Below are 20,905 nucleotides of genomic sequence, written 5' to 3'. Positions count from 1 at the left end.
CAAGTTTTATAAGTTTATAAATTCATGTATTCTTGTTCTCTGTAGCTAATAACTAAAAGTTCTTGTTTTTCATCTAAACAGCACAGCAAAGGTCATAAGACAGGTGTAAGCAGCCTAAATTGCAGCCATCCAAATGCCATAGTAAATGATGTGAGATAAGCTGTGCTTGCAACTCAGATAGCGGCCATCTAAACTGTTAGGTGTGTCGCTCGTGTAAAGAGACCACAGGCATCTTTGTGTGGGCAACGAGGCCGTTTTACTTCTCGCTTGGGTGCAAGCGGGAGGATGAGAAAGGAGTTATGCAAAGTGGGTAGAAAAGGGGATTGGTTATATAGGTTGGAGGAAATGGAAAGGTGGTAATCTATTTTAGGGAAGGGGAGGGTGTCATGGGATGCATGGTCCCAAGGGTAGGGGTTTTCCTTTACAAATAGGCATGATCATAGAGTCGGGGTTATGGGTTGCAATTAGAGGGGAGAGTGCGGCAAATTACATAGTTACAGGGGAGGGGTCTTCAGAAACCCAGTGTCCAGGGGGAAATTTCGCAAGGCTGAGCAGGAACAATGGTTGCAGGTTACAGGGGGAGAGCGATTAGTTGAGGCAGGAACAAGCTGTTTCACTTCTGTTTGCGGCCATCTGGTTACTTCAGACTTTGTGACTCCTGGGGACCATCCAGAGGCATATGTGTGCGTCACCAAGGCTGTAATGGCCAGGCATGGACTTGGAGGCCTGACATAAACCGCCTAAGTCATATAAGCTTAACTTGTAAACCTGTAATTTTGTGTGTGTGTGTGTGTGACGGAGTCTCACTTTGTTGCCCAGGCTGGAGTGCAATGGCACCATCTCAGCTCACTGCAACCTTCGCATCTCGGGTTCAGGTGATTCTCCTGCCTCTACCTCCTGAGTAGCTAGGATTACAGGCGCACGCCACCATGCCCAGCTAATTTTATTTTTATTTTTAGTAGAGACGGGGTTTCACCATATTGGCCACACTGGTCCCAAACTCCTGACCTCGTGATCTGCCCACCTCGGCCTCATAAAATGCTGGGATTGCTTCTGCGTTTCATGCAAAAAAATCAAGCTTCATCTTTGTTCCATACTGACCCTTTTAAATGTAAATCCACTTAGCCCGGTGGGCACCTTAAAAAAATCCTCCTGTCCCACTCATCGGTCTCTCCAGTCTCCTAATTCCCGCAACAGTGGGAGAAAGGCTTGGCCATGCAGCCAGCAGTCTCATCCCACATTCCTGATCCCTGGAGGACATCAGACCCCCGCTCCTGCTGCAGTGTGGTCTTTTTGGCCTTCACTCTCCTCCTGCTCCGAGGCCAGGGGTCGGCTCCACTGGACAGTGAGTCTGGGATTCCCTGCACACAGTTGTGACCCCCAGTCCAGTAGGAAGAAGCTGGAAGGGCTCCCAGACTACTGGCAGAAAATTCTTTTTAAATGCAAATATTACCTGGGAGGGGTCAGGTCACTGCCCGGAGGAACCACTCCCCTGCTACGCCCTGCCCAAGGCTGTGTCTGGAGTCTGTTCATCCAGTTCCTCCGAGCACTGGGAGATCACTTCTTCTGTCACTCAGTGCAGAGGGGGTAGGACTTGGAAACTATCCAATCAGAGCCGCCGGGCGGAGTCGTGAGAACTGTCAATCAGATTAGGCGAGCTGCCGAGAGCAGTCTGCGTGGTTGAAAAACCTCGCCACGTCTTTTCACCCGGTTTCGCTCGCCTCCCTGCTTGGTTGTGCTGGGACCTGTGCTGGCAGCAGGAGGTGGAGGGAGGACCCGGGGCACCACAGAAGCCAGGAAATGGTGAGTGCGCGAGGCTGGGAGTCCCAAGACAGAGTATGGCTGATTGGAACCGGCTGTGGTGGGACCCAGTCCTCCCCGCCGTTTTCTCTCGGGTCTGGGACCGGGAGTCCTCTGGCGCAGCTCGGTCCTCGGTCCCCTGGGCCGCAGGGTGGGTCTGGTCCGGCTGCCTGTGCCCCGGGCGTCCTGTCCGGTCCTTGCGCGACAACTGCGGCCCCGGCCTTGGAGCCCTCTCGGGGCAGCTCCACGCCCGCAGCCCAGCGTCTCCCCAGATTGTGAGGGGTACGGGAGAGTCATGGGGAGAACCCGCCTCAGGTGTGGGGCTCGTGTGGGAGAAGCAGCAGTTTCTGGGGTCCCCAGTTCCTCCTTTGTCTCCAGGGGGCTCGGGTTTTTCCTGAGATTTCCAGATATATGCGAAGCAGGGTCTCAAGTCCTCGACTGTGTTCCCGGCCTAGCTTCCCTTAGGGCTGCCGGCAAATTCCTGGATTTCCGGATTTACAGAGCTGACCTCCTCTCTTCAGTTAACCACAGCCCTGTCAACTCTTCATAACCAGGCTTTGGTTCAAACACATGCCGCTCGCGCCGTTGCACTCCAGCCTGGGCGACAGAACGAGACTCTGTTTCAAAACCAACCAACCAACCAACAACAACGACAAAAAGCAATTATGAGGAAAATTCCTTGCCATTTTCCTTGATCTAAAATGTGATTTGTCTGAACTTTATATAACTGTTGCACGTTTCTTTTGCTTCGTGTTAGAATGGCTTATCTTTTTGCATACCTTTTTATTTCATCTATCCGTATCTTTCTGTTCGAAATGATTTTCTTGTACACATTACTGACCCTTGTTTCTTTAATCTGCTTTGTCAATCTGTCTCTTTTTTGTATATATAATAATGATTTAAAGTGGTAATTGATATATTAATATATATGTGTAATTGTTCTCTGTTCTTTTTCAAACTTTCTCTTTTTCTACCTTCTGTAGTTTTTGCTTGTTCGTTTGTTTTTTGAGACAGAGTCTCCCTCTGTTGCCCAGCCTGGAGTGTAGTGGTGTGATCTCATCTCACTGCAACCTTCACCTCCTCCTGGGTTCAAATAATTCTTATGCTTCAGTCTCCCAAGTAGCTGGTATACAGGCGCACGCCAGCATGCCCTGCTAATTTTGTATTTTTAGTAGAGATGGGGTTTCACCATGTTGGCCACACTGGTCTTGAACTCCTGACCTCAAGTGATCCACCCACCTTGGCCTCCCAAAGTGCTGAGATTACAGGTGTGAGCCGTGGCACCCAGCCACCTTCTGTAGTTGTAATTGACTATTCCATGTGATTCTATTTTCTCTCTATTAGCATATCAACCTACTCATTTCTTCAGTTTTATCAGGGAATTCCCTAGAGTTTGTAATATACATTTACAACTAATAGACCTTTAATTTCGAGTAACACTGTGCTGGTTTTGAGGGTACTCCTGGTATGTTACACAGTGTTCTAGATATGTCTGTCCCATTCCATGGAATACTGTGGTCATTCCTTTGACCTGTTTGAATCTATAACCACCCAGTGCATTGTTGAGATTATTATTTTGAAGACACATTTATATATTAGATCAAACAGGAATAACAGAATGAAGAATTTGTTGTCCCTTCATTTGATTGTTTAAGAATACTGTTTAAAAAACTCAGTTCTGTTGACTGACAAGCCTATGGTAAAAAGTAAATAAATATTTTAAAAACTCACTTCTGGCCAGGGGTGGTGGCTCATACCTGTAATCCTAGCAGGTTGGGAGGCTGAAGTGGGCGGATCATGTGGTCAGGAGTTTGAGACAGCCTGGCCAACACGGTGAAACCCTATTTCTAGTAAAAATACAAAAATTAGCCAGGCATGGTGGTGCATGCCCGTAGTCCCAGCTACTCAGGCGGCTGAGGCAGGAGAATCGCTTCAACCCAGGAGGCAGAGGTTGTAGTGAGGCAACATTGCGCCACTGCGCCACTGCACTGCAGCCTGGTGACAGAGCAAGACTCCATCTCAAATAAACAAATTATGGAAGACATAAATAAAGATAGCCCATGCTCATGGATTCCAAGGCTTACTATTGTTAAAGTGAGAATATTACTCACTGCAGCCTCCGCCCCCTGGATTCAAGCAGTTCTCTGTCTCAGCCTCCCAAGTAGTTGGGATTACAGATATGCCCCATCATGCCTGGCGAATCTTTGTATTTTAAGTAGAGACAGGGTTTCACCATCTTGGCCAGGCTGGTCTAGAACTCCTGACCTCGTGATCCACCTGCCTCAGCCTCCCAAAGTGCTGGGATTACTGGCGTGAGCCACCATGCCCCTCCATTGACAACACTTTTTTCATGTAGTCCATGACAATTTTTGACCCCAGTTAGGTTTCAGTATAGTTGAAACAGAAGAGAGCCTTGTTTCAGACTTTTCATAGTTACAGGAGAAATTGGAGTATACAAAGATAATATTTGCAAATAAAATGCTGTAACAGGCCACTGTGCCTGTCCTATTCTACCATTTTTCACTTCTCTTTTCATTTGTTCATCTCTGTCAACAGTGTGGTGTGTTGAATATTATAGTTTCATATATATTAGGTAAGCTGTCACTTTCTGGTTAGAAGATTTTTAGCAATTTTATACATTTGTTACCTCCATTCATTTTGTTTAAGTAGCTTTTATTGACTACTAAGAGGTCTGTTTTATTGATTCAGGGAATTTTATAAATATTCATGAGAAATGACACCTTGGTGACATGCAGTTCTTTCTGTTTTTTGTTTGAAGACTCAGTGTTGCTCTGTCGCCAAGGCTGGAGTGCAGTTGTGCGATCTCGGCTCACTGCCATCTCTGCCTCCTGGGTTCAAGCATTTCTCCTGCCTCAGCTTCCCAAGTAGCTGGGACAGCAGGCACACGCCACCATGCCTAATTTTTGTATTTTTAGTAGAGACAGGTGTCACTGTATTGGTCAGGGTGGTCTCGACCTCCTGACCTCAGGTGATCCACCCACCTCAGCCTCCTAAAATGCTGGGATTATAGGTGTGAGCCACCGTGCCCAGCCGACATGCAGTTCTTTAGAAGAATGTGTATAATCTTTCCCTATCTTTCATTCTCCTTTATGTTACCTAATAAAATATTTAAAATTTTTCCTTTAGGATGATGAAATACATTTCATTAGCCTTTTGTTATACTGTATTAAATTTAATCTACAAAACCCAGTTACCAGCTTCCAGCTGTTCTCTTACTGTAATCACATAGGATGGGCTAAATCACCCAGGTAACAAGTGCTGACAGAACATGTGAAATGTTACGCACCAAGGTCACTCATTAGATGCATAGTGCTTAGAGTCTTTTTGTGTGTGTGTGTGACAGAGTCTCACTCTGTCACCAGGATGTAGTGCAGTGGCACAATCCCAGCTCACTGCAACCTGCGCCTTCCAGGTTCAAGTGATTCTTCTGCCTCAGGCTTCTGAGTAGCTGAGACTACAGATGTGCACCACTATGTGGTGCTGTTTTTTTTTTTAAGTAGAGGTGGGGTTTTACCATATTGGCTAGGGTGGTCTCGATCTCGACCTCGTGATCCGCCCGCCTCGCCCTCCCAAAGTGCTGGGGTTACTGGCATAAGCCACCATGCCTAACCCCAGAGTATTTTTCATGGCCATTTCAGTCTGTTTCATGTTAGTTAGAGTAGAATACCTGAAATTGGATAATACACAAGACACGATATTTGTTTTGTACAGTTCTGGAGTTTGGGAAGGCTAAGGGCATGGGGGCGCATCTGGTAAAAGTTTTGCCGGTAGGGACTCTTCACTATCTGAGGCAATGGAGGGAGGGTTTTCCTCAGGGAGGGGGCTGATTGTGCTAGCTGACGTCTCCACCTCCTTTTCGAAGACCACCAAGTCTTACTCCCAGGATATCCCGTTAACTCATTAAACCTTTAGTCCATTAGTGAATTAATCCATTCATGAGGCAGAGCCCTCATGACACAATCACCTTCAAGGCCCCACTTTTCAATACTGACACATTGGGGATGAAGTTTCGATATGAGTTTTGGGGGGACAAACATTCAAACCTAGCAGTGACCGATTACATATGCTCCTCTTCTGATTTTGTAATAAAATTTAAAACTCTCAGAAGGTAGATGGAAATTAAGCAAATATCATTTTATGTTTTAATTTGTTTATTTATTTATTTTTGAGATTGAGCCTTGCTCTGTTGCCAGGCTGCAGTACAGTGGCACAATCTAGGCTCACTGCAACCTCGCTCTCCCGAGTTCAACCCATCCTGTCTCAGTCTTACGAGTAGCTTGCAACTACAGTTGCATGCCACTTTGCCCAGCTAATGTTTCTATTTTTAGTAGAGATAGGATTTCCCCATGTTGGCCAGGATGGTCTCAATCTCTTGACCTCGTGATTCGCCCACCTCGGCCTCCCAAAGTGCTGGGATTACAGGCGTGAGCCACCGTGCTCGGCCATTTATTTATTTTTCAATTTAATTTGAGACAGGGTCTCACTCTGTTACCCAAGATGGAGTTCATCAACTCACTCATGGCTCACTGCTGCCTCGACCTCCTAGATTCAAGCAGTCCTCTCAGCTTAGCCTCCCTAGTTGCTGGGACTACAGGCAGGTGCCATTATGCCTGGCTAATTGTTCTATGTTTTGTAGAGATGGGGTTTCACCATGTTGCCCAGGCTTGTCTTGAACTCCTGATCTCAAGCAGTCCTCTCGTCTCAGCCTCCCAAAGTGCTTGCATTATAGGCGTGAGCCACTATGCCCAGTGGCAAATATTATATTGTTTGAATAGTTGAGGCATACACAGGTTCTTTTCTTTGTTATGTTGATGCAGCTCTCCTTCAATCTGGCTGTGAGATATCATCATAGTCCAAATTTCTAAGTAAGCATGTGTAGGGATATGTTGTCTCAGAACTGCTAATATTGTCTCTTTTTTTTTTTGACATGGAGTCTTGCTCTGTTTCCAGCCTGGAGTGTAGGGGCGCAATCTTGGCTCACTACAACCTCCGCCTCCTGGGTTCAAATGATTCTTCTGCCTCAGTCTCCCAAGTAGCTGGGAGTACCGGCACACTCCACCACACCCAGCTAATTTTTGTATTTTTAGTAGAGACAGGGTTTCACCATGTTGCCCAGGATGATCTCCATCTCTTGAGCTCGTGATGTGCCCACCCCGGCCTCCAAAAGTGCTAGGATTAAAGGCATGAACCATCGCACCTTGCCAATGTCGTCTCTCGTATACAACACGTAGTAGGACGTTGTCATGAGAGTTAGTACAGACCCAGAGATAGTACAGATGCAGAGAGACACTAGAGGTGATCGGGCAGCATATCTCATGTCCTGAAATCGTGAATGAGAGGCTTGTTCATCTTGGCTGTCGCTTTACTGAATACGTTGAGTTCTAGCATCAGAATTGCTATGTTGGAGAAAATATAGACAGAGGATAAGACATTGAATAAATTTGTAGAGTCTATACCATTTTGTGAACTTCTTCTACCGTGAGTGTAGACTCCTAGAGCTGTCAGTCTTATCCTTCCTCTTCTGCCATATGGGATGTTTCAGGACTCAGTGACCTTTGAGGATGTGGCTGTGAACTTTACCCAGGAGGAGTGGGCTCTGCTGGATTCTTCCCAGAAGCATCTCTACAGAGATGTGATACAGGAAACCATCAATAACCTGATGTCTGTAGGTAAGGATGACATCATTTTTTAACTGAGTCAATTAGAGAACAAGTGTTTCTTGGTCATCTACACTGTTCAGTGATTTGGAACATGGTAGGGAATACAGTAGGCTGGGCAGGCGCGGTGGCTGACACCTGCAATCCTAGTAGTTTGGGAAGCCAATGTGGGTGGATCACTTGAGGTCAGAAGTTCAAAACCAAACTGGCCAACATGATCAAACCCCATCTCTACTACAAATACAAAAATTAGCCAGCCGTGGTAGTACATACCTGTAGTCCCAGCTACTCCAGAGGCTGAGGTAGGACAATTGCTTGACCCCAGGAGGTGGAGTTGCAGTGAGCCAAGATCATGCTTCTGCACTCCAGCCTGGGCTACAGAGTGAGACTTCATCTCAAATCAAAAGGAATGCAATAGACTCTTGAACAAAGTGGGTGTCAGAGACTCTTAACCTCTGCACAGTTGATGATCCAGCTTTAACTTTTGACTCTATAAAAAATTAAATATTGTCTGGGTGCAGTGGCTCATGCCTTTAATCCCAGCGCTTTGGGAGGCTGAGGTGGGTGCATCACCTGAAGTCAGGAGTTTGAGACCAGCCTAACTGACATGATGAAGCCCCATCTTAAAAATACAAAAAGTTATCTGGGTGTAATGGTGGGCGCCTGCAATCCCAGCTACTCGGGAGGCTGAGACAGGAGAATCACTAGAACCTGGGAGGTGGAGGTTGCAGTGAGCCGAGATGGCACCACTGTACTTCTGCCTGGGTAACAAGAGCAAAACTCTGTCTGAAAAAAATGTCAGTACCCTATTGTTTAACTGAGTCAATTAGAGAACAAGTGTTTCTTGGTCATCTACACTGTTGAGTAATTTGGAACATAGTAGGGAATACAGTAGGCTGGCCAGGTGCAGTGGCTCACACCTGTAATCCTAGTAGTTTGGGAGGCTAAGGTGGCTGGATCACTTGAGGTCAGAAGTTCAAGACCAACCTGGCCAACATAATGAAACCCCATCTCTACTACAAATATAAAAATTAGCCAGCCTTGGTAGTGCAAGCCTGGTAATGAAAGCCTTTTGAATAACATAACCAGTCAAGTAATACACATTTTGTATGTTGGTGTGTTTGTGTAAGTTTATATTAGGATAGTTTCTCACTTTGTTACTGAGGCTGGAGTGTAGGGGCATGATCATAGCTCACTACAATGTCAAACTCCTGGGCTCAAGCAGAACTCCTGCCTCAGACTCTAGAGTGGCTATGACTGCAGACAAGTTCCACCACGCTGAGCTGATTTTTAAATTATCATTTATTTATTTATTTATTTTGAGACGGAGTTTCGCTCTTATTACCCAGGCTGGAGTGCAATGACACGATCTCGGCTCACCGCAACCTCCGCCTCCTGGGTTCAGGCAATTCTCCTGCCTCAGCCTCCTGAGTAGCTGGGATTACAGGCATGTGCCACCATGCCCAGCTAATTTTTTGTGTTTTTAGTAGAGACGGGGTTTCACCATGTTGACCAGGATGGTCTCGATCTCTTGACCTTGTGATCCACCCGCCTCAGCCTCCCAAAGTGCTGGGATTACAGGCGTGAGCCACCGCGCCCGGCCTTAAATTACTTTTTTTGGAGATGGGGGTCTTGGTATGTTTCCCAGGCTGGTCTCAAACTCCTGACCTCAAATAGTCCTCCTGCCTTATCCCTAAGTGCTGGGATTATACATATAAGCCAAAATGCCTGGCCTGTTTGGTGTATTATATTTGGTATTCTTACAGTAAAGTAAGCTAGAGAAACAAAATGTTCAAGAAAATCATAAGGAAGTAAAAACATATTGACTATTGATTAAGTGGATCATCCTAAAGGAATCCTTTTTGCTGAGCACGGTCACTCATACCTGCAATACCTGAACTTTGGGAGGCCGAGGTGGGTGGATCATGAGATCAGGAGTTTGAGACAAGCCTGACCAATACAGTGAAGCCCCACCTCTAGTAAAAATACAAAATTAGCTGGACATGATGCCACATGCCTGTAATCCTAGCTACTCAGGAGACTGGGGCCGGAGAATCGCTTGAACCCGGAAGGCGGAGGTTTCAGTGAGCTGAGAATGTGCCACTGCACTCCAGCCTGGGCTACAGAGCGAGACTGTGTCTGAAAAAACAAACAAACAAATAAAAACATTGAGTAGCCTGAAAAAGAGGAAGGGTTGGTCTTGTTCCCGCTGAGGCAGCCGAGGTTGATAAAGTCTACATATGACTGAACCTGTGCCATTCAAGGTCCCTCCTCCACTTTTTTTTTGAGACAAGAGTTTCGCTCTTGTGGCTCAGGCTGGAGTGTAATGGTACGATTTAACCTCACTACAACCTCTACCTCCCGGGTTCAAGCAATTCTTCTGCCTCAGTCTCTTGAGTAGCTGGGATTACAGGTGCTCACCACCACACTCGGCTAATTTTTTGTATTTTTAGTAGAGACAGGTTTTCCCCATGTTGGTCAGGGTGGTCTCAACATCCAACCTGAGGTGATCTGCCCACCTCAGCCTCCCAAAGTGCTGGGATTACAGGCATGGGCCACCTCACCTGGCCTCAAGCCCATTTTGTTCAAGGGTCAATAATACCTTGTTGAATAAGTCAGGCATGGCCACAGTGTCCCATGAACATAGAATCTAAAAATGTTTCTATAATTTTGTAATAATTTATGATGACTCTTATGGGTCTACATTTTAGGAATAAAATGGGAAGACCAGAACATTGAAGATCATTGCAAAGATTCCAGAAGAAATCCAAGGTAATTTCCATTTACAACATAAAGCCGTGTCTCTTGAGATAGTGTTAGAATGATAGGAAATTGTATTTGTTTACTTATGTATTTCTTTATTTGAGAAAGGGCTTACTCTGTCACATAGGCTAGAGGGCAGTGGCATAATCATAGCTCATTGCAGGCTTGAACCCCTGGAATCAAGCCATCCTCCTTTCTTGGCCGCCCAAAATGCTAGGATTACAGGCATGAGCCACTGTGCCCGATGGAAGTTTAAAGAACAAGGAAGCAATGTGAAGCAGCCCAGCTTCAAATTTGTTAATTTTTAGATTGCTTTCTCCCAAAATATATAGTTCAATGTGACATAGACATTCATTGTTTGCAAACTAGTTGCCTTGGAAGCATCATTAAGAAACCCCATAGTGGCCAGATGTGGTGGATCATGCTTGTAATCTCAGTACTTTGGGAGTCCAAATGGGAGAATTGCTTGCGCCCAGGAGTTTGAGACTAGCCTAGGCAATGCAGTGAGAACTCATCATTACAAGAAATAAAAAAATTAGCTAGTTGTGGTGGCACATGCCTGTGGGCCCAGCTACTTGGGAGGCTGAGGTAGGAGGATTGCCTGAGCCTGGAAGGTAGAGGAGGCTCCAGTGAAGTGTGATCACACCACTGCATTCCAGCCTGGGCAAAAGAGTGAGATCATCTTTCAGAAAAAAAAAAAAAAAAAAAAAGAAACCACCTACTACCATTGCTGTTTTGATAATAGCTGTAATGGAGCCTCTTTGCTGAGCGTTCAGTCCACTCACTTTCAAACAATTCAGACAAGGCATAAAGCCTACATTTCTCATGATAATGTAAAATCTGTAAATCAAATGCCTGCTAATAAATATAAAATTATTTATTAACAAACCCTTTGTAATGTGCTTCTTATTTCTTATAGAAATCATATGGCAGAGAGACTCTGTGAATGTAAAGATGGTCAATGTGATGAAACTTTCAGCGTGATTCCAGATGCTATAATGAACAAGAAGACTTTTCCTGGGGTAAAACCATGTGAAAGCCGTGTGTGTGCAGAAGGCAACATGGATCATTCATCTCTGAATTGCTGCATCAGAGCTGACACTGGACACAAGCCATATGAATGTCAGGAACATGGAGAGAAGCCACATAAATGTAAGCAGTGTGTGGAAACCTTCAGCTGTCTCCACTCCTTTCAAACACATGAAAAGCCTCACACTGGAGAGAAAGCCTATGATTGTAAGAAATGGGAAAAAACCTTCATTTCTCTCCAAACTGTTCGAAGTCATAGGGTAATGCACAGTAGAGATGGACCTTATACATGTATTTGTGGGAAAGCCTTTGATAATCTCATTTTATATCTCACGCATGTAAGATCTCATACTGGACAGAAGCCATATAAATGTAATGAATGTGGGAAAGCCTTTGAGTTTCTCAGTGAGTTTCATAGACATGAAAGAACGCATGCCAGGGAGAAGCAGTATGAATGTAAGCAATGTGGGAAAGCCTTTCGTCATTCCAGGTCCATTCGAACACATATAAGAATTCACACTGGAGAGAAACCGTATGAATGTCAGCAATGTGGGAAAGCCTTTAGTAATTCCGGTTATATTAGAAAACATGCAAGAATTCACACTGGAGAGAAACCATATGAATGTAAGCAATGTGGGAAAGCTTTTAATAGTTCCAGTTACATTCGAACACATGCAAGAATTCACACTGGAGAGAAACCGTATGAATGTAAGCAATGTGGGAAAGCCTTTAGACTTCTCATTTCCTTTCAAACACATGCAAGAATTCACACTGGAGAGAAACCGTATGCATGTAAGCAATGTGGGAAAGCCTTTAATAGTTCCAGTTACATTCGAAGACATGCAAGAATTCACACTGCAGAGAAACCATATGAATGTAAGCAGTGTGGGAAAGCCTTTAGTCGTTCCAGTTCCCTTCGAAGACATGCAAAAATTCACACTGGAGAGAAACCATATAAATGTAAGCAATGTGGGAAAGCCTTTAGTTGTTCCAGTTCCATTCGAACACATGCAAGAATTCACACTGGAGAGAAGCCCTATGAATGTAAGCAGTGTGGGAAAGCCTTTGCTTTTTTAAGTTCCTTTCAATATCACGAAAGGACTCACAGTGGTGAGAAACCCTATGCATGTCAGCAATGTGGGAAAGCCTTTAGTTGTCCCCGTTCTGTTCGAAGACATGCAAGAATTCACACTGGAGAGAAACCGTATGAATGTCAGTAATGTGGGAAAGCCTTCAGATACTACAGTTCACTTCAAGGACATAAAAATTCACACTGAAGAGAAGCCATATGAATGTGAGGACTGGGGGAAAGCCTTCACTCATCATTATTTGTTTGCATAAACATAAAATTGCCCATACTGCAGAGAAGCCTTACGAATGTTAGGAATGTAGGAAAGCCTTCAGTTATCTCGTTCCTTTTTATAAACAGAAAATTACCCATACTGCAGAGAAACTTTGAGTGTAAGGAATGTGGGAAAGCCTTCTGTTATCACAGTTCCCTTCAACAACATGAAAAAACTCACAGCAGAGAAAAGGTGTATGGATATTTAAAAAGGCCATGTGTGGTGCCTGAAGGCTGTAATCCCAGCACTTTGGGAAGCCAAGGCAGGTGGATCACGAGGTCAGGAGTTCAAAACCAGCCTGGCCAAGATGGTGAAACCCTGTCTCTACTAAAAATACAAAAATTAGCCAGGTGTGGTGGGTAACATCTGTAATCCCAGCTGCTTAGGAGGCTGAGGCACAAGAATTACTTGAAGCCAGGATATGAGGTTGTGGTGATGTGAGAACACCACTGCACTCCAGCCTGGTGACAGTGAGACTCCATCTCACACAAAAAAAAAAAAAAAGTAAATCATTTTACTCTTCTACTACCTTCTGAGACCATGAAGGAACTCGCACTTGAGATAAACAATGATGTTAGGAACATGGGAGCCTTTCCTTTCTCTCTCAGTTGTTTGAAGGCACATGGTGTGACATGCTCATGATTTACCTCATAACTCTAAGAAACATGAAAAAAGGTTTGTTAGTCCTTGTGTATTTTAGATACATGAAAGAATTTACTCTGGATAGAAACTATGAATGTAAAGAATGGGGTAAAGCCTTGTGTAGTTTCTGTTTCTCTGAAATACTACCATTTTGTGATTTTCTTAGAGGATTGGTTGCAGCACTTCTTCAGAATATCTAAATTTGAATATGCTCACGTGCATTATATAAATGGTATATTTTCCTAGAATCTGAGCACATCCTCCCGTACACTTTAAATCATCTCTACATTATCTATAATGCCTAATGAATTGTAAATAATATGAAAATGGTTGTTTCATTGTGTTATTTCAGGAATTCTGACAAGAAAAAACATCTGTAGATGTTTAATACAGACAACCATCACAGACCCACCTCTACAGCACGTAATAGTATATGTTCACTACAATGAAATATTTCCTTTTTTTTTCCCGAGATGGAGCCACACACTTTTGCCTGGGTTGGAGTGCAATGGTGCGATCTTGGCTCACTGCAACCTCCGCCTACTGGGCTCACATGATTCTCCTGCCTCAGCCCCCCAAGTAGCTGGGATATGTTGCCCAGACTGGTCTTGAACTCCTGACCTCGTGATCTGCCCACCTCGGCCTCCCAAAGTGCTGGGATTGCAGGCGTGAGCCACAGTACCCGGCAAACAATTTTTTTTTTTTTTTAAAGGCCCTCAGCCCAAAAGGTATCAGCCCCTGAGGCTCTCAGCTTGGAAGGCTGTTGGCCCTTTGGAAAACAAAACAAAACAAAACAAAAATGGTTGTGGATTGGTTTCATTTAATGGCCTGAAAAAGTGTTGTTGTTGTTGTTGTTGTTTTTTCTAAAGATGGGGTTTCACTATGATGGCCAGGCTGGTCTTGAACTCCTGACCTCAGGTGATCCACCCACCTCGGCCTCCCAAAGTGCTAGGATTACAGGCGTGAGCCACCGCGCCCGGTGAAAGTGTGTTTTAATAGTCTCCTAATCCCTGGCTCTTTCTTGATAACCCTCATAAGATGATTGCTCTGTGGTTCCTAAAGCTGCAATATTTTGAGGTGCTGAGATATGTGGCAGTGTAGATAAGTCATGGGACATCAGTTTAACTTGAAGTTTGTATCAGGACATCAGGAGGATTGTCTGCTAGAAGAATCAACATTTGATTGCAGATGTTGCCTCTTTGGTGGAAGGTCAGTAACACAGATGTTGGATCTGTGGTGTTTGAGGGCTGAAAATTTCAGCATTGAAGTTTATCTTTTTTTTTTTTTGAGATGGAGTCTCACTCTGTTGCCCAGGCTGGGGTGCACTGGTGGGATCTCAGCTCTCTGCAACCTCCACCTCTCAGGTTCAAGCAATTCTGCCTCAGCCTCCCTAGTAGCTGGGATTACAGTCACACCCCACCATGCCCTGCTAATTTGTGTATCTGTAGCAGAGACGGGGTTTCACCATGGTGGCCAGGCTGGTCTTGAAATTCTGACCTCAGGTAATCCACCCGTCCTTGCCTCCCAAAGTGCTGACATTGGCGTGAGCCACTGTGCCTGGCCGAAGTTTGAGTCTTCATAATTGCAGATGCTTTAGTTAGAAACATTGTTAAAGGAAAAGCTGTATTTTCTATTTATTTGAATCATCAAACACATCTTACAGTGGTTTTGGCCATCTTCTAATCTCTCTGCTGACCTGGAGACTGTGTTTTCTCAAAGGAACTTATCAAATACTTGTGCCTATTGAAAAGATGCTGCAGATCTTTCAAGTGTCCAGGTTGATCATGGTGCCTCTTCTCAGTCTTCTGGATCATCGTCATCATCACCAGTGTAGAGGATTTCAGCAAGTCTTTGAGTTCCTTGTTGGAAGTGATTTTTCTTTGCTGTTCCGTGTGTTCCTCAACATTGTACTCAGTTATCTCAGAGAAAACCTGAACTGTAAACTATGTTCCATCATCTAAGATACTCCTGGCCAGGTGCAGTGGCTCACACCTGCAACTTCAGCACTTTGGGAGGCTGAGATGGGAGAATTATTTGCGGCCAGGAGTTTGAGATGAGCCTGGGCAATAGAGTGAGACCTCATCTCTATAGAAAAATACAAATATTGGCCGGGCATGGTGGTGCATGCACATAATCCCTCCCAACTCTGAGAGGCAGAGTCAGGAGAATCACTTGAACTTAGAAATTTGAGGCTGCAATGAGTTATGATCACTTCACTGTATTCCAGCCTTGGTGACAGAGCAAGACTCCATTAAAAAGAAAAAGGAGGGGCTGGGTGCAGTGGCTCACAACTGTAATCCCTGCACTTTGGGAGGCCGAGGTGAGTGGATCATTTGAGGTTAGGAGTTTGAGATCAGCCTGGCCAACATTATAAAACCCCATCTCTACTAAAAATACAAAAATTAGTCAGGTGTGGTGGTATACTTGCTGAGGCATTAGAATTGCTTGAACTCGGGAGGCAAAGGTTGCAATGAGCTGAGATCACAGCACTACACTCCAGCCAGGACGACAGAGTGAGACTTTCAAAGGAAAAGGAGAAAGTCTCAGGCTGAATTGAAGATAATGTTATTGTTCATTGGAGTGAAGATGATCCTTCCGGTAATACGACAGAAAATGTGTGAATTGTGCTCCTGTGCTAGTGTTGTGTGGAATACAGAATTAGCAGGTGAGGAAAGGAGATACTGAATTTGTAATATTTCTAGGAAGTGTTGAAGAAGCAGCAGGGTTCTTGACTGTGTGTAGTAAAACGTGAGAGAAGTGATGGAGATTGAATTTTTAATGTTAAGAAGGAAGTAGAACTTACAGATTTGGAAAATTCTCAATGTATCTATATTACACAGATGAAAACACATATTGGGAAGAGAACATGAAGAGTGTGTCCAGGGCACCTTTGATTGGATTATTAGTACAGGTGTGAACCATAGGCCTATTCAGCCACTTGAGCCATAAGGCAGCCACTTTGAACTGAAACAGAAGGTGATAGGAAGAAATGGAGGAAGGTTATTGGCTATTTCCCATTTTTCAGGGAGGTTTCATAGAGCTACTCAGCTGTGAATATCTCATATTCTTTTTTTTATTTTTTATTTATTTTCTGAGATGGAGTCTCACTCTGTTAGGCTGGAGTACAGTGGCATGATCTCAGCTTACTATAGGCTCCACTTCCCAGGTTCAAGCAATTCTCCTGCCTCAGCCTCCAGAGTAGCTGGGATTACAGGAGCATTCCATCACGCCTGGCTAATTTTTGTATTTTTAGTAGAGATGGGGTTTCACTATGTTGGTCAGGCTGGTCTCGAACTCCTGACCTCAGATGATCTCCTTGCTTGGGCTTCCCAAAGTGCTAGGATTACAGGTGTGAGCCACCGTTCTAAGCTCTTTTTTAGACAGGGTCTCATTCTGTCACCCAGGCTGGGGTGCAGTAGCATGATCTTGGCTCATGGCAACCTTCACCTCCTGGGTTTCAGCAATTCTCATGCCTCAGCCTCCTGAGTAGCTGGGATTACAGGTGCGTGCCACCATGCCCAGCTCATTTTTTTTTTATATATTGTTAAGAGAAACAGGGTTTCACCATGTTGTACAGAATGGTCTCAAACTCCTGACCTCAAATGATCAGCCTGCCTCAGTCTCCCAAACTGCTGGGATTGCAGGAGTGAGCCACCACGCACAGCTGAATGTCTCATATTAAGTCACAGGAAGGAGGACCTTCATTGCCCTTCAGAGATCATTAGTGTTGACTCCTGAGTAACAACAGTAGAAAGCATTGTTTGAGCTTCAACAGGAAAAAAGAACTGAACCCACAGCTCTGGAGTTAGTACCACCCAAAGCCGTGGGGTCCTGACTGATGTCTAACAGAGCTGCAGGTACACAGCTGTGGTGCCAGTGTGCTCGCAGGCAGAGTACTGAGCTGAAGCAGATTACTTGCCAGCCTTAAAATCTCATGAAATTTACAATCTGGGTTTTGGTACTTGGGAAGTGTGACATTTTTCTCATATTGTTCCGCTTTGGACTAGGTGTGCCTATCCTATGCTTGTCTCACCATTAACGTTTTATAAACACGTAACTGGCTTGTTTTCTAAGGCTCCTAGCTGGAAAGGAATATTGCCTCTAGATGAATGTTCCTTAAGTCTCACCCATGTCTGAGTCAGATGATTAGATGAGACTTTGAAAGTGCTGTTGGGATGGCATGAATGTATTTTCCATGTGAAGTCATAAATTTGGGGGACAGGTAGAAATTACTGCTTTCTTTGTCCCCTGAAGTTTGTTTATTTTTTTGAGGCAGAGTTTTTTGCTTTTGTCGCCCAGGCTGGAGTGCAATGGCGTGATCTCGGCTCAGTGTAACCTCCACCTCCCAGGTCAAGCAATTCTCTTCCTTCAGCCTCTCAAGTAGCTGGTATTACAGGTGTGTGCCACTACGCCCGACTAATTTTTGTAATTTTAGTAGAGATGGGGTTTCACCATGTTAATCAGGCCAGCGTGGAACTCCTGACTTCCAGTGATTCGCTGCCGGCCCTCCCAAAGTGTTGGGATTATGGGCGTGAGCCACCGCACCTAGCCTTTTTTTTTTCTTTTGAGATGGAGTTTTGCTTTTGTTGCCCAGGCTGGAGTGCAGTGGTGCAATCTTGGTTCACTGTAGCCTTTGCCTCCTGGGTTCAAGCGATCCTTCTGCCTCAACCTCCCAAGTAGCTGAGATTGCAGGCATGTGCCACCACGCCTGGCTAAGTTTTTGTATTTAGCAAAGGCGGGGTTTCACCATTTTGGTCAGGCTGATCTTGAACTCCTAACTTCAGATGATCCACCCACCTCGGCCTCCCAAAGTGCTGGGATTACAGGCGTGTGCTGCCACGCCCAGCCCTGAAATTCATACTTTGAAACCTTACTCTCTAATGTAGGGATTGAGGAGATAGGATACCTGGGAGGTAATTAGGATTAGTTGGGATCATGAGAATAGAGTTCTTAGGAATGGGGCTATAAGTTTCCCTAGCGAGCTTGCTTTTGCTCTGTATCATGTGAGGACACAACGAGATGAAAACCTTGAACAACGAAGCCAGCCCTTACCAGACACTGAATCTGCTATCACGTTGATCTTGGGAGTTCACATTCTCCTTACACTGAGGAGCAAATGTTAGGTGTTTAATGTGACCAGCGTAGGTCAGTTTGTTTTAGGAGCCCCTGGTGAATAAAGCAAAACCCGATTGAGAAATGGGTCAAGGACTTGAATAGACATTTCTCTAATGAAGATATACAAATAGACAATAATTACGTAAAGAAGATGTTAAGCATCACTCATGGTTTAGGGACATGCAAATCAAGACCACAATGGCATCTACATCCCCTCACCCTCATTAGTTTGCTTCTGTGTAAGAACAACAAAGTAACATGCTGGCAACAATGTGGAATAATAAGGACCCCTGTACACTATTGGTGGAAATGCAAAACGTGACAAATATTATTGAAAACTGTATTGCAAATAATGACTACATTGAAAAAATGGAAATCACATTATCCACCATTTTCCCCTTCTGAGAATATAACCAAAAGAATAGAAAGAGGGGCCGGAACTGAGTATTTGTACACATGGTTATAACAGCATGACTTACCAAGGGGGAAAATGTGGAAGCAACTCTCCTGTATATTGACAGATGGATGAATAAGCAAGACATAGTATATGCATAGCATAGAATATTACTCAGCCTTAAAAATGAAGGGCAGGGCCGGGCACGGTGGCTCATGCCTGTAATCCCAGCACTGTGTGAGGCCGAGGGGGGCGGATCACTTGAGGTGAGGAGTTTAAGACCAGCCAGACCAACATGGTAAAACCTTGTCTACGAAAAATACAAAAAAATAAGCCGGGAGTAGTGGCGCGTGCCAGTAGTCACAGCTACTCAGAAGGCTGAGGGAGAAGAATCTCTTGAACTTGGTCGGCGGAGGTTGCAGTGAGCCAAGATCATGCCACTGCACTCCAGCCTGGCGACAGAGTGAGACTGTCTCAAAAGAAAATAAATAGTTCATTCATATAAAGACATTCTTTAGAAGGCCTGGTCACCTGATTTCTCACACCAGATATAGGCTCCTTGAACTTTAGACCCAAAATGTTTTTGTTTCTATGAGGTACTAGGAGTTGTCAAATTCATAAAGAAAGTAGAATGGTGATTGTGTGGAATCAGGGGAAGTGGGTAATGGGGACTTAGGATTTAATTGGCATAAAGTTTTAATTTTGCAAGATGAAAGGGTTTTTGGAGATGCATAGTGGTAATGGCTGCACACCAATATGAATGTACTGAAAGCCAGTCATTCTGCACTTAAAAATTGTTCAGATGTGCCGGGCGTGGTGGCTCACACTTCTAATCCCAGCCCAATATAAAAAGGATTTGGGCATGGAGGCGCAGGCCTGTAATTCCAGCTACTCAGGAGGCCGAGGCCAGAGAATCACTTGAACTAGGGAGGTGGAGGTTGCAGTAAGCCAAGATTGTACCACTGCACTCCAGTCTGGGTGACAGAGCAACACTCTATCTCAAAAAACAAAAAATTGTTCCAGGTCTTTGCTATTGTAAACTGTGCTGCAATGAACATTTGTGTGTATGTGTCCTATGCAACAATCTTGCATGTTCACATGTACCCCAAAACCTAAAATGCAATAAAAAAATCAATAAAATGTTTCTCACATTTCCCACTCAAAAATACAAAAACAAAAACAAAAAATTGTTAAGATAATAACTTGTATTTTATCTGCAGTTTAGCAGCATTAAAAGAGTGAGGACCCACAGTAGCGCAAAGACCCCACTGGACTACCAGCATATCAAGCAGTCCTTGGTTCAATCCGTCCTTGTCCTCAACACTGTTTGTCCTTTTCCCTTGTCCGTGAAGGACCTGTTTCCACACTTGCTTTGCCTCTGATGTCACCTTTAGATTTGATGCATGAGCATTTACTGCCTCACCTTTCTCTCCTGATCTGGTTGTTGATGGCTGCTGTGAAATCTTGGTTGTCGTCTTTGTTGTTTAAAAGGATTTAAGTGAGACACATAGAAAAGGAGATGCAATGTATGGCAATTTATAGCAAACAAAAAAGAGTATTTTAAAAGTTAAGTGCAGAACAGACGGTATATCCTGAGAGAGAGCGAGGATTCAGGGCAGGCTGCTCATAAGGAGGAGACAGCAAACAGTGGCACTAGGGAGACTCCTTTTATGGGAATCTCACACGACTATTCACAAGGGGCTGGGAAGAGGTGTTCCTAGTAAGCACATTCTGGGTGGTTTTCTGGGTGCACATGCACAGTCGCTGCACATCCTTGTTCACGTGTCACCTCTAATTAGCATCTTAAATCTCCACTCAGGGATGTGTTTTTTACTATTATAATGAGCAAAGGATCAGTCTGAAGGCCAGTAAAATCAAAATACTCATGCAGCTTTGGTTGAATGAGCTTGACTACAGTGGGAATGTTGACACTTTTTTTTTCTTTTTGAGATGGAGTCTCGCTCTGTTACCCAGGCTGGAGTGCACTGGCATGATCTCAACTCACTGCAATCTCTGCCTCCTGGGTTCAAGCAATTTCCTGCCTCAGCCTCCCAAGTAGTTGCATTGCAGGTGCCTGCCACCATGCCCAGGTAATTTTTGTATTTTTTTAAGTAGAGACGGGATTTCGCCATGTTGGCCAG

The 20,905-nt window shown here is 44.5% G+C and overlaps 1 protein-coding gene across 3 annotated transcripts; it reads left to right on the top strand.

Annotated features, from left to right (window-relative positions):
- The first annotated feature begins 783 nt into the window (after nt 1–783).
- Nucleotides 784–20,705, top strand: LOC105706163 (zinc finger protein 709). 3 transcript variants are annotated; one of them, XM_012436341.3, is made up of 4 exons: nt 784–1,803; nt 7,364–7,490; nt 10,190–10,250; nt 11,161–20,705. In XM_012436341.3, the coding sequence occupies exons 1-4, from the start codon at nt 1,801–1,803 to the stop codon at nt 12,488–12,490; spliced, it is 1,521 nt and encodes a 506-aa protein (XP_012291764.3). In that variant the 5' UTR covers nt 784–1,800; the 3' UTR covers nt 12,491–20,705. The 3 variants fall into 3 exon arrangements, with proteins under 3 accessions (XP_012291764.3, XP_064237899.1, XP_064237898.1); XM_064381829.1 differs by lacking the exon at nt 7,364–7,490; XM_064381828.1 differs by lacking the exon at nt 784–1,803 and having other exon boundaries at nt 6,745–7,490.
- Nucleotides 20,706–20,905: the final 200 nt, after the last annotated feature.

The sequence above is a fragment of the Aotus nancymaae genome, unplaced genomic scaffold (assembly GCF_030222135.1).
Source record: "Aotus nancymaae isolate 86718 unplaced genomic scaffold, 86718_ANA_hifiasm-v0.15.2.pri h1tg000028l, whole genome shotgun sequence".
NCBI classification, from domain to species: domain Eukaryota; kingdom Metazoa; phylum Chordata; class Mammalia; order Primates; family Aotidae; genus Aotus; species Aotus nancymaae.
This window is presented reverse-complemented; position numbering and strand designations above follow the sequence as displayed.

Excerpts from the sequence above, each read along its gene's own strand:
- LOC105706163 (XM_064381828.1), top strand. The coding sequence starts at position 7,355 with ATGTTTCAGGACTCAGTGACCTTTGAGGATGTGGCTGTGAACTTTACC. Across the intron at positions 7,491-10,189 it reads CAATAACCTGATGTCTGTAG|GAATAAAATGGGAAGACCAG; the intron begins GTAAGGATGACA and ends TCTACATTTTAG. Across the intron at positions 10,251-11,160 it reads GATTCCAGAAGAAATCCAAG|AAATCATATGGCAGAGAGAC; the intron begins GTAATTTCCATT and ends TATTTCTTATAG.